The 13,359-nt window shown below is 42.0% G+C and overlaps 1 protein-coding gene across 4 annotated transcripts in view; it reads left to right on the forward strand.

The window, feature by feature from the left end:
- Positions 1-20: 20 nt before the first annotated feature.
- Positions 21-13,359, forward strand: part of LOC109882067 (tyrosine-protein kinase JAK1) — a 28,674-nt gene continuing 15,335 nt past the window's right edge. For 2 of the 4 annotated variants that reach the window (XM_020474161.2, XM_031807173.1), the window contains exons 1-11: positions 55-249; positions 3,008-3,203; positions 3,766-3,883; positions 4,073-4,211; positions 4,336-4,499; positions 4,632-4,836; positions 5,022-5,174; positions 9,790-9,972; positions 10,170-10,327; positions 10,485-10,599; positions 10,786-10,975. In XM_020474161.2, the coding sequence (XP_020329750.2) occupies positions 3,020-3,203; positions 3,766-3,883; positions 4,073-4,211; positions 4,336-4,499; positions 4,632-4,836; positions 5,022-5,174; positions 9,790-9,972; positions 10,170-10,327; positions 10,485-10,599; positions 10,786-10,975 (1,609 nt within the window). In that variant the 5' untranslated portion in view covers positions 55-249; positions 3,008-3,019. Of the gene's footprint in view, positions 250-3,007; positions 3,204-3,765; positions 3,884-4,072; positions 4,212-4,335; positions 4,500-4,631; positions 4,837-5,021; positions 5,175-9,789; positions 9,973-10,169; positions 10,328-10,484; positions 10,600-10,785; positions 10,976-13,359 lie in introns of all 4 variants that reach the window. The other 2 variants (XM_020474162.2, XM_020474165.2) reach the window with 2 other exon arrangements.

The following is a 13,359-nucleotide window of genomic DNA, read 5'->3' on the forward strand; positions in this document are numbered from 1 at the left end:
TAGATCGGTTAACCAATAGACGTAGTTGGGCGTGGATTTTCGAAAGCGTTTTCGGGAATTGACACAACGCTTGCCTGGAAGACCCAAAACCGAGATTTGCAAACTTCATTACGCAGGACTGAACACCTTTATCAATGGTAAATGCTGAGAAAGTCATTATAATACATAATAATAATTGTACATTGATATTGAGGCACTCGTGAAAGACCGTTTTTTTTTCTCCAGAGAATCGTGGACGGCAAAACATAGGTGAGTTTCATTATGAGTTGTTTCATCATGTACAGGTCAACTGTATACTGTAAAGGACTGTATGTTATGTATAATGACAGATACCTGTAACAAATCGAACTTCTCTGAAATGAGAAGCCTCACTTTTAGGGCGGACACGAGCCGTAGATGTGTCGTTTTAGTAACTGTTCTTATAAGCATACATGGCAATGTAGTCATTTTGACAGTGCTGCGGGCCAGAAGGTTGTGGGTTCGAAGACCACCACTGACAATATATATTTTATAATAATAATAATAATAATAATACTGTAATACTTCACAAAAGCATGTGAGCGGAGTGGAACGAGGAGTCGTGCATTCATTATTTGGCGGAGCAGTAGCGCTCAGCCACGAGTTCTGGGCACGCTCTACCCAGTGTATTTCGGTTTCTTTGACCAGGTTTCCATCCAACCTTTTATGTGAGTAAAGTACATGTCGGATAAAAAAAAAAGAAGTAATGACAAGCCTGATGGAAACAGAACATTTTCCGGTAAACTTTCCGAATATCGTTCCAACACAAAACACTCTAGACAAGGTGGCATCTTTTTGTGTCGGTAAAATGAATTATGCCAGACATGTAGTTGGAAACGTTATTGTTATGCGCAAATAATGATATAATAACCAACATATCGAAGTGAACTTGTAGTCATGCATTGACATGTTGTGTGGTCCTCCCACTTTGACTGGTCAGGGAAGCATACATTTTATTAGGTAGGTAGATTAACTTTACAGGGTGGCGAAGGTTCAAGGCGATGAGCTTGATGCTCTTTTCCAATAAATATCGAGGGTCTTATTCTTGTGACGTGATAATCGATGCTTGGCTGCCGTTTGACAAATAAAAATAATATTGCTCTTTTGTCCATAATATTAATCTTATCATGTAGCCTACATGATAAGATTAATATTATGGACAAAAGAGCAATATTATTTTTATTGTGCTCTAGCCAACAACACACAGATAGCGATGTTGGCTAGAGCGCACGTGCTAATAAGTGGTCCCCTATATAACTTTTTTTTGTGAGAACCGTAAGTAGAGGTGTTTCAATGGAAAAGTATTTAACTTGTATTTTTTGATTCGGTACATGGTAATTTAACCACAAAAGCTACTTACTACGTCATCACGTGCAGCCTTTTATCTGCAACATGTCCATTTGGTGGAAACGTCTCTGGTGGGGCAATGCGCATATTGTTTTTATGCGGATTTTAGAATATTCACATGAAAATCTCGCCAATTGGATGGAAACCTAGCTATTATCACAATTTTAATATATATATATATTTTTTTAAGGCATATTCTGTTGTATTTAATAGCCTACCCAAACACAAGTAATGCGCGGAAGTGTTGAGTATCTTGGTTTCCATCCAATTGGTGACAGATTTTCATGAAAATAATCTACAATCCACATAAATAAAATATGCGCATTTTCCTACTAGAGATGTGTTTCCATCAAGTAACATTTGCGGTTAAATTCCCATGTACCGAATAAAACATTGTTACATGGGTTTCCTTCGCATTTCCTTCGCATTTTCAACTCTACTGATGGTTTTGTCACTAAATGTTTAGCGTTATATAGGGACTGTGCCCCCTCTGGTATTGGCAATTGAGCTGTTGCCAACAGCTCGCGGGTATAGCCTACACATTGAGATTACTATGGACAAAAGAGCGAGATTATTTTAATTTGTCAAATGGCAGCCAAGCATCAACCATCATGTCACCAGAATAAGACTCTCGATATTTATTGGAAAGGAGAATCAAGCTCATCACCTTGCACTTTCACCACCCTGTGAAGTTCATAATTTATTTAATCTTTAACCGAATAAATTGTACGCTTTCCCGAATAAATTGTACGCTTTCCCGAGTGGTGGTGGGAGGACCACAACATATTTTCGCGTGACTACAAGTTTACGTCTAGATGATGGTTATTATATCAATATTTGCGCATAAAAGCGTTTCCACCGCAGTGGCATGTATTCCTGGATTCCAAGGTAAGCCAGGCATCCTCAAATATTTGACCAATGAAAAAATTATCATTATTATTTTATTTATCTTTCGTCTCTCTCTGTGTTTTCATAATTTTCTGTCAATTGGCAAGTGGCTGAATCTCACTGGAGAAATCATCCGAGTGAGGGAAACAGCGCCCCTCTGTCTCTGTATGTGTAGCCCATGTATCTGATGCTGTCTGGTCATAAAGAGTATGACATGTTACCACCGTAGCATTTGATTGACTGATGCCAGCAAGTATTTGGCCTCCTCCATTGATCTTTTTTTATTAGCAATTAGCAGCAAAATGTCTCTCAAGGAAGGCCAGTTTGGATTTGGCCTGAGGTCCATACAGATATGGTTTGTTGAGATCGACGTGGAAGAACTTGACTGGACTGCACAGAGCCCTGAACTCAACCTCATAGAACACCTTTGGGATGAATAGGAACGCCGACTGCGAGCCAGGCCTAATCGTCCCAATATCAGTGCCCGACTTCACCAATGCTTTTGTGGCTGAATGGAAGCAAGTCCCCACAACAATGTTCCGACATCAAGTGGAAAGCCTTCCCAGAAGAGTGTGGGGGAGAGGGGGACCAACTCCATTTTAACAAAGGGTGTACCAACTCCATATTAATGCCCTTGATTTTGGAATGAGATGTTCAACGAGCAGGTGTCCACATACTTTTGGTCATGTAATGTATTAAAGCCACATAGTAATCAACTTCTTCACCCACTCAACATTCGCCTTATCTCATTCAGTGAAGCAGGACAATGGAAGTGGGCAGGCAACTGTTGGTAAAGATGAGGATGAAGAGGAAGGGCGAGTTCACCTCAGTCCCTGTATTACCACAGGGCCTCGAGGTCCATCTCTACCTGGAAGACTCTCCCCAGCTGGAGTTTCTCCGAGGTTGTTACACTGCTGAGGAGCTGTGCACAAAGGCAGCCAAGAAGTGCGGTGAGTCTGAGTCACGTTACTGTTGGCACATACACTGAGTGCACAGAACATTAGGAACACCTGCTCTTTCCAACTTGACACAACTGTAGGAAGTAGTCAACACGGGCCAGCATCACTGTGGAACTCTTTCGACACCTTGCAGAGTCCATGCCCCAACGAATTGAGGTTGTTCTGAGGGCAAAAGGGGGGGATGCAACTCAATATTAAGACGGTGTTCCTATTGTTGGTTAAACTGTGTATGTTTCCCCGACTCTGTTCTCACACATGCGCACACACACACACACACACACACACACACACACACACACACACACACACACACACACACACACACACACTATTACTTGGTGCTCCATCTCAGTTTTTTCTACTCTGTTTTGTATCCTTCTTTTCAGAGTAGAACATTCAGCAGGATATTTTCACTCAGACCGTGTTCTCGAGAAATTCCAAAAGTCTTCCTTCTCCCTCCTGACTTATTTGAATGTTTGTCATGGATCATGAATATGACATCATGGGTGGTTCTTGTTGAGGGAAATCATGTCTCTTTTTTTATTTTTTTTAGGCATTTCCCCTCTTTGCTGCAATTTGTTTGCCCTGTATGATGAGGTCAGGAAAATCTGGTTCCCTCCGAATCACACCTTCAAGGAAAGCAGCCGTTTAAAGCTCCACTATCGCATGAGGTAAGCATTAGGATAAGCTACTCCTCAGTTTGTCACAACTATTGAAGAGGGACCATTTTAGGATACAGCAGCTACTTGGTCTGTAAATTCAACAAACTTGTTGAGTTAAAACCATTTCTTTCTTACAAAACGTTCATACTGACAGTGAAATACCTTTTTTTAAAGATAACCCTTGATCTCTTTATTCAGGTTCTACTTCACCAACTGGCATGGTGCGAATGAGAGTGTGCCACGTGTTTGCAGACACACCCTCAAGAGTAAGAACAGCAATGAACCAGAGGGTAACCCCCTCCTTGACACTGCCTCACTGAAGTATCTGTTTGCCCAGGTATCCTCTCACACTCTGAACATATTCTCACACAGTTTAAAACCGCTATATACTCACATGGAGAGCTCTAGCATACACAATCAGATATCTTGAATCGTGTGTTTGTGTGTTTTGATTTTCCCAGGGTCAGCATGACTTCCTGAAGGGGTGGGCCACACTGGGTAACCCTCAGAATGAAGAGGAGGTCCACTATATTGAGAATGAGTGCCTGGGGATGGCAGTGTTGTCTATCTCACACCATGCCCTGGACAACAACATCGTCATCCCTGGTGTAGCAGGGCAAATCAGGTAACCAGTCACAATCCCAGAGGCTGAAAATTAAACCGTTTACCATCTTTCTTAATACACAACCATTTACGCTCATGCACTCACACACACACACACCCCCGACTCACACACGACTCCTTCCATCCCACCCAGCTATAAGAAATATATCCCAGATAGAGTGAACCAAATCATCAAGCAGCGCAACTTCCTGACCCGACTCCGTATCTCCCGGGTGTTCCAGGACTTCCTCAGCGAGTTCAACAACAAGACAGTGCAGAGCGACAACGTCAGCACCCACGACATCAAGGTCAAATACCTAGCTACATTGGAAACTCTGACCTGTGGGTTCGGCTGTGAGGTGTGTAGCAAGATGTACTACAGTACCCATAATGCTCTGTGCAACCGTGTTTACAGACACACTCTCAGAAAAAAATTTGCGCTGGGCCAAAGACAGAACCAGATGGTACTCCGATAGTCTGTCTAAGGTCTGTGTAAAGAAGTTCCTGAAGCTAACAAAATGGTGTCCTGTCTCATCAATACAAGGAGTACGAGCCCAAAGTGCTCCGTGTGACGGACAGCGAAGGGGAGATCCAAGGAACACCCACTTCCTGTAACCAGGGTCAGCCCACCCAGTACCAAGTCCTTGTGTCTGGAAATACAGGGATCAAGTGGCGGAGGAAGCTACAGAATGTGACAGTGAGTATATTATTTTGGCACTTATAATGTGTAAATTATGGCACACCTTGTATCTATCTGTATTGTATTTATTACTTATTAGTCACATGCTGAATACAACAGGTGTAGACCTTACAGTGAAATGCTGAATACAACAGGTGTAGACCTTACAGTGAAATGCTGAATACAACAGATGTAGACCTTACAGTGAAATGCTGAATACAACAGGTGTAGACCTTACAGTGAAATGCTGAATACAACAGGTGTAGACCTTACAGTGAAATGCTGAATACAACCGGTGTAGACCTTACCGTGAAATGCTGAATACAACAGGTGTAGACCTTACAGTGAAATGCTGAATACAACAGGTGTAGACCTTACAGTGAAATGCTGAATACAACAGGTGTAGACCTTACAGTGAAATGCTGAATACAACAGGTGTAGACCTTACAGTGAAATGCTGAATACAACAGGTGTAGACCTTACAGTGAAATGCTGAATACAACAGGTGTAGACCTTACAGTGAAATGCTGAATACAACAGGTGTAGACCTTACAGTGAAATGCTGAATACAACAGGTGTAGACCTTACAGTGAAATGCTGAATACAACAGGTGTAGACCTTACAGTGAAATGCTGAATACAACAGATGTAGACCTTACAGTGAAATGCTGAATACAACAGGTGTAGACCTTACAGTGATATGCTGAATACAACAGATGTAGACCTTACAGTGAAATGCTGAATACAACAGGTGTAGTAGACCTTACAGTGAAATGCTGAATACAACAGGTGTAGTAGACCTTACAGTGAAATGCTGAATACAACAGGTGTAGACCTTACAGTGAAATGCTGAATACAACAGGTGTAGACCTTACAGTGAAATGCTGAATACAACAGGTGTAGACCTTACAGTGAAATGCTGAATACAACAGGTGTAGACCATACAGTGATATGCTGAATACAACAGATGTAGTAGACCTTACAGTGAAATGCTGAATACAACAGGTGTAGTAGACCTTACAGTGAAATGCTGAATACAACAGGTGTAGACCTTACAGTGAAATGCTGAATACAACAGGTGTAGACCTTACAGTGAAATGCTGAATACAACCGGTGTAGACCTTACCGTGAAATGCTGAATACAACAGGTGTAGACCTTACAGTGAAATGCTGAATACAACAGGTGTAGACCTTACAGTGAAATGCTGAATACAACAGGTGTAGACCTTACAGTGAAATGCTGAATACAACAGGTGTAGACCTTACAGTGAAATGCTGAATACAACAGGTGTAGACCTTACAGTGAAATGCTGAATACAACAGGTGTAGACCTTACAGTGAAATGCTGAATACAACAGGTGTAGACCTTACAGTGAAATGCTGAATACAACAGGTGTAGACCTTACAGTGAAATGCTGAATACAACAGGTGTAGACCTTACAGTGAAATGCTGAATACAACAGATGTAGACCTTACAGTGAAATGCTGAATACAACAGGTGTAGACCTTACAGTGATATGCTGAATACAACAGATGTAGACCTTACAGTGAAATGCTGAATACAACAGGTGTAGTAGACCTTACAGTGAAATGCTGAATACAACAGGTGTAGTAGACCTTACAGTGAAATGCTGAATACAACAGGTGTAGACCTTACAGTGAAATGCTGAATACAACAGGTGTAGACCTTACAGTGAAATGCTGAATACAACAGGTGTAGACCTTACAGTGAAATGCTGAATACAACAGGTGTAGACCATACAGTGATATGCTGAATACAACAGATGTAGTAGACCTTACAGTGAAATGCTGAATACAACAGGTGTAGTAGACCTTACAGTGAAATGCTGAATACAACAGGTGTAGTAGACCTTACAGTGAAATGCTGAATACAACAGGTGTAGTAGACCTTACAGTGAAATGCTGAATACAACAGGTGTAGACCTTACAGTGAAATGCTGAATACAACAGGTGTAGACCTTACAGTGAAATGCTGAATACAACAGATGTAGACCTTACAGTGATATGCTGAATACAACAGATGTAGACCTTACAGTGAAATGCTGAATACAACAGGTGTAGTAGACCTTACAGTGAAATGCTGAATACAACAGGTGTAGTAGACCTTACAGTGAAATGCTGAATACAACAGGTGTAGTAGACCTTACAGTGAAATGCTGAATACAACAGGTGTAGTAGACCTTACAGTGAAATGCTGAATACAACAGGTGTAGACCTTACAGTGAAATGCTGAATACAACAGGTGTAGACCTTACAGTGATATGCTGAATACAACAGGTGTAGACCTTACAGTGAAATGCTGAATACAACAGGTGTAGACCTTACAGTGAAATGCTGAATACAACAGGTGTAGACCTTACAGTGAAATGCTGAATACAACAGGTGTAGTAGACCTTACAGTGAAATGCTGAATACAACAGGTGTAGTAGACCTTACAGTGAAATGCTGAATACAACAGGTGTAGACCTTACAGTGAAATGCTGAATACAACAGGTGTAGACCTTACAGTGAAATGCTGAATACAACAGGTGTAGTAGACCTTACAGTGAAATGCTGAATACAACAGGTGTAGTAGACCTTACAGTGAAATGCTGAATACAACAGATGTAGACCTTACAGTGAAATGCTGAATACAACAGGTGTAGACCTTACAGTGAAATGCTGAATACAACAGGTGTAGTAGACCTTACAGTGAAATGCTGAATACAACAGGTGTAGTAGACCTTACAGTGAAATGCTGAATACAACAGGTGTAGACCTTACAGTGAAATGCTGAATACAACAGGTGTAGACCTTACAGTGAAATGCTGAATACAACAGGTGTAGTAGACCTTACAGTGAAATGCTGAATACAACAGGTGTAGACCTTACAGTGAAATGCTGAATACAACAGGTGTAGTAGACCTTACAGTGAAATGCTGAATACAACAGGTGTAGTAGACCTTAGTGACATGCTGAATACAACAGGTGTAGTAGACCTTACAGTGAAATGCTGAATACAACAGGTGTAGTAGACCTTACAGTGAAATGCTGAATACAACAGGTGTAGTAGACCTTACAGTGAAATGCTGAATACAACAAGTGTAGACCTTACAGTGAAATGCTGAATACAACAAGTGTAGTAGACCTTACAGTGAAATGCTGAATACAACAAGTGTAGACCTTACAGTGAAATGCTGAATACAACAGGTGTAGTAGACCTTACAGTGAAATGCTGAATACAACAAGTGTAGACCTTACAGTGAAATGCTGAATACAACAAGTGTAGTAGACCTTACAGTGAAATGCTGAATACAACAAGTGTAGACCTTACAGTGAAATGCTGAATACAACAGGTGTAGACCTTACAGTGAAATGCTGAATACAACAGGTGTAGTAGACCTTACAGTGAAATGCTGAATACAACAGGTATAGTAGACCTTACAGTGAAATGCTGAATACAACAGGTGTAGTAGACCTTACAGTGAAATGCTGAATACAACAGGTGTAGTAGACCTTACAGTGAAATGCTGAATACAACAGTTGTAGTAGACCTTACAGTGAAATGCTGAATACAACAGGTGTAGACCTTACAGTGAAATGCTGAATACAACAGGTGTAGATCTTACAGTGAAATGCTGAATACAACAGGTGTTGTAGACCTTACAGTGAAATGCTGAATACAACAGGTGTAGTAGACCTTACAGTGAAATGCTGAATACAACAGATGTAGACCTTACAGTGAAATGCTGAATACAACAGGTGTAGTAGACCTTACAGTGAAATCCTTACTTACTAGCCCCTAAACAACAATGCAGTTAAAAAAAATGAGATAAGAATAAAAGTAACAAGTAATGAAAGAGCAGCAGTGGAATAACAATAGTGATACTATATACAGGGGGGTACCGATACAGAGTCAATGTGCAGGGGCACAGGTTATTTGAGGTAGTATGTACATGTAGATAGAGTTATTAAAGTGACTATGCATAGATTACAACAGAAAGTAGCAGTGGTGTAAAGAGTGAGTAGCCATTTGACTAAATGTTCAGGAGTCTTATGGCTTGGGGGTAGAAGCTGTTTAGAAGCCTCTTGGACCTAGACGTGGCACTCCGGTACCGCTTGCCGTGCGGTAGCAGAGAGAACAGTCTATGTCTAGGGTGGCTGAAGTCTTTGACAATTATTAGGGCCTTCCTCTGACACTGCCTGGTATAGAGGTCCTGGATGGCAGGAAGCTTGGCCCCAGTGATGTACTGGGCCATTCGCACTACCCTCTGTCGGTCCTTGCGGTCGAAGGCCGAGCAGTTGCCATACCAGGCAGTGATGCAACCAGTCAGGATTCTCTCGATGGTGCAGCTGTTGAACCTTTTGAGGATCTGAGGACCCATGCCAAATCTTGTCAGTTTCCTGAGGGGAATAGGTTTTGTCGTGCCCTCTTCATGACTGTCTTGGTGTACTTGGACCATTCACATTTGTTGGTGATGACCAGGGAACTTGAAGGTCTCAACCTGCTCCACTGCAGCCCCGTCAATGGGAATGGCTTCGTACTCAGTCCTCTTTTTCCTGTAGTCCACGATCATCGTCTGGTATTTTGTTTATCAAGAGATAAAAAAATGTAATGTTCATCTATTTCTCAGAATGCATGGACTGCCAAAGAGAAGAAAAAATCCCTAAAGCACAAAACCAACATCAACCTGACGAACAAACCACCTCAAGGCGTTTCGAACGACTGGAAAACCTTCTCCGATTTCCATGAGATCACACACATCAACATCAAGGGCTCTGCAGTCACTGTCCACAAGCAGGACAACAAAAATATGGTAGAGTTTCATTGTTTTGAAGTTTCAGGGGAAACTTATTTAGCAAAATGGTTAATAGTATCTGAATGAGCGATCTTGAATGAGGCTAAGTTCCATAGCTTTACATTACGTCGGTGTCGTCGGTGTATTCTCTTTGTGCCCACTGTTACATTGGACATTCACCTTCTTCGTTTGTGGTCACTTTATTTCTACCACAGGAACTGGGCCTGGGTTTCCATGCAGAGGCGTTGTCTTTTGCCGCCCTTATTGATGGATACTTCCGTCTGACGGTGGACGCACATCACTTCCTGTGTACAGATGTGGCCCCTCCCTCTGTGGTGCGGAACCTGCAGGAAGGCTGTCATGGGCCAATCAGGTGAGTTTAAATATACCCATTCAGTTGTCATTGGATAGAGAACATGTAGTAGTTCTATAGTCAAATTTGTTTGATTTATACAGATATTGATATAATAATACTTCTATACTAGTGTAGAACTGAATTGATCCAAACCTTTTGGCCCCTCCCCTTCCAGCATGGACTACACCTCCCACAAGCTGCGTCAGGAGGGCGAGGAGGAGGGCATGTACGTCCTGCGCTGGAGCTGCATCAACTATGACCACATCCTCCTGACTGTCACAGGCAACGAGGTACAGCACAAACACCACCTGCCTCACCCACAGTCATGTGTACAACGACTCCCAACAGGTCTATCTTGTTAGTGACCATAATTTGCCTGAACTGAATTGTGATAATTCGTTGCTGTATGAATTCCTGTGTTAATAAATGGACTGATGTATTGCTCTCTAACCTCTTTCTCCTCTTGGCTGCTGTAGGTGGACCTGACCAATAGTCGTCCGTACCGTAGCTTTAAGATCGAGGTGGGGCCGGAGGGCTACAGCCTGAATGGTACGGACCTGAGGCAGCCCTCCCTCAGGGAGCTGACGGAACAGCTGAGGGGCCAGACTCTCAGTACAGACAGAGGCTTCTTCCAGCTCCGCAAGGCCTGCCCTCCCCAGCCCAGAGGTATGGTATGATACCCTGTCCATGGCACCTAATGCCTTACCATAGTCCTACCCTCCCCAGCCCAGAGGTATGGTATGATACCCTGTCCATCGCACCTAATGCCTTACCATAGTCCTACCCTCCCCAGCCCAGAGGTATGGTATGATACCCTGTCCATCGCACCTAATGCCTTACCATAGTCTTGCCCTCCCCAGCCCAGAGGTATGGTATGATACCCTGTCCATGGCACCTAATGCCTTACCATAGTCCTGTCCAGAGGTTTGGTATGATACCCTACCCCAAAACTATCATCACAGCAATTCATTCCTTACCATACAGGCATTGGTACATTATACCATACAATACACCAGGGGGCCTCATTTATAAACATCACTTACACACAAAATATGCCCCAAAACATGTGTGCGCCAGTTTCCACGCAAAAGTTGGCTTTTATAAAAAAACGAACTGGACTTGAGAATGTGCCTTTCCTCCCGCTAACTTTAGACCATGTAGTTGATATATTGTAAGAAGGCAAAAGTAGCCCAGTAGCCATGTAGGCTAGTAGGCTAGTAGCCATGTAGCCTTGTAGCCTTGTGTAATGGAGAATATAATGACACTCATGAAATCATGCAATCATTTGCCATTAGTGAGAAGAGCGAAAATCTATTTAGGCCTATGTATCTCTATGTTATCTCTACATTCTAAAATAATTAGAAAACAGGCATATATTTCCTATGATTAATTAAATTTCCATGATCATTGCCGAATACATTCTTCGCCATTTCTGATTGGTATGGTTTCATACTGGTGAAATAGCCTATAGGCCTACAACTAGTGAAGATCCAATCCGCAGCGCAGTTTTTACGGTACAACAGATGGTTCACCTTTTCCTATTGACGTTTGTAGGCTACGTTTGAATACGGTAATGTTAATATTTAATACACTGAGTGGACAAAACATTAAGAAGACCTGCTCTTTCCATGACAGGCTGACCAGGTGAATCCAGGTGAAAGCTATGATCGCTAATTGATGTCACCTGTTAAATCCACTTCAATCAGTGTAGATGAAGAGGAAGAGACAGGTTAAAGAAGGATTTAAATCTTGAGACATTTGAAACATGGTTTGTTAATGTGTGCCATTCAGAGGGTGGAAGGGCAAGATGAGATTTAAGTGCCTTTGAATAGGGTATTGTAGTAGGTGCCAGACACACTGGTTTGAGAGTGTCAAGAACTGCAACGCTGCTGGGTTTTTCACACTCAACAGTTCCCAGTGTGTATCAAGAATGGTCTACCACACACAGGACATCCAGCCAACTTGCCACAACTGTGGAAACCATTGGCGTTAACATGGGCCAGCATCCCTGTGGAACGCTTTCAACACCTTATAGTCCATGCCCTGACAAATTGAGGCTGTTCTGAGGGCAAAACGGGTGCAACTCAATATTAGGAAGGTGTACCTAATGTTTTGTACACTCTGTGTATATCATAACCATTGCAGAATCAATTCCTCACCTTTTCTGCCCATGATGAGTTCTTATTCCCTGAGTAGCCATACAACAAATTACCATGCGCATCTCTCATTTTAATTGGGCCTAGTAGATAGGCTATTATAATTTCATCCGGCAGGGAGTGTGGTTTATAACATACAGTAGAATTGAACATGGAAGTGTGTAGGATACCACTTTAAGTAGGGCTACTGTAGTTTTCATCAGAGTAGATCAATGTTTCAGAATTCGCGGGCAGTGCAGCATATTTAGGTTCCGGGAAATTCAAATGAAATTCAAATGTTCAAACGACCTGTTTACAGGTCCACAACAAATTGTAGTTGTTTTTCTTTCAGAAACGGTCAGATACAACAAATGTCACTACAAAACAAAACATTCTGCCAACACTAGGCCTAATTCCAACACTTCCAAAGACATTTGATCAAGTTCGCCATTTACTAGGCCTAATTCGAACACTTCCAAAGACATTTGATCAAGTTTGCCATTTACTAGGCCTAATTCCAACACTTCCAAAGACATTTGATCAAGTTCGCCATTTACTAGGCCTAATTCCAACACTTCCAAAGACATTAGATCAAGTTCGCCATTTACTAGGCCTAATTCCAACACTTCCAAAGACATTTGATCAAGTTCGCCATTTACTAGGCCTAATTCCAACACTTCCAAAGACATTTGATCAAGTTCGCCATTTACTAGGCCTAATTCCAACACTTCCAAAGACATTTGATCAATTTCGCCATTTACTAGGCCTAATTCCAACACTTCCAAAGACATTTGAGCCAGTTCGCCATTTACTAGGCCTAATTCCAACACTTCCAAAGACATTTGAGCCAGTTCGCCATTTACTAGGCCTAATTCCAACACTTCCAAAGTATACAGCAAATAAGGCTGTTATTGT

Source organism: Oncorhynchus kisutch, linkage group LG27, assembly GCF_002021735.2.
Source record: "Oncorhynchus kisutch isolate 150728-3 linkage group LG27, Okis_V2, whole genome shotgun sequence".
NCBI lineage: Eukaryota > Metazoa > Chordata > Actinopteri > Salmoniformes > Salmonidae > Oncorhynchus > Oncorhynchus kisutch.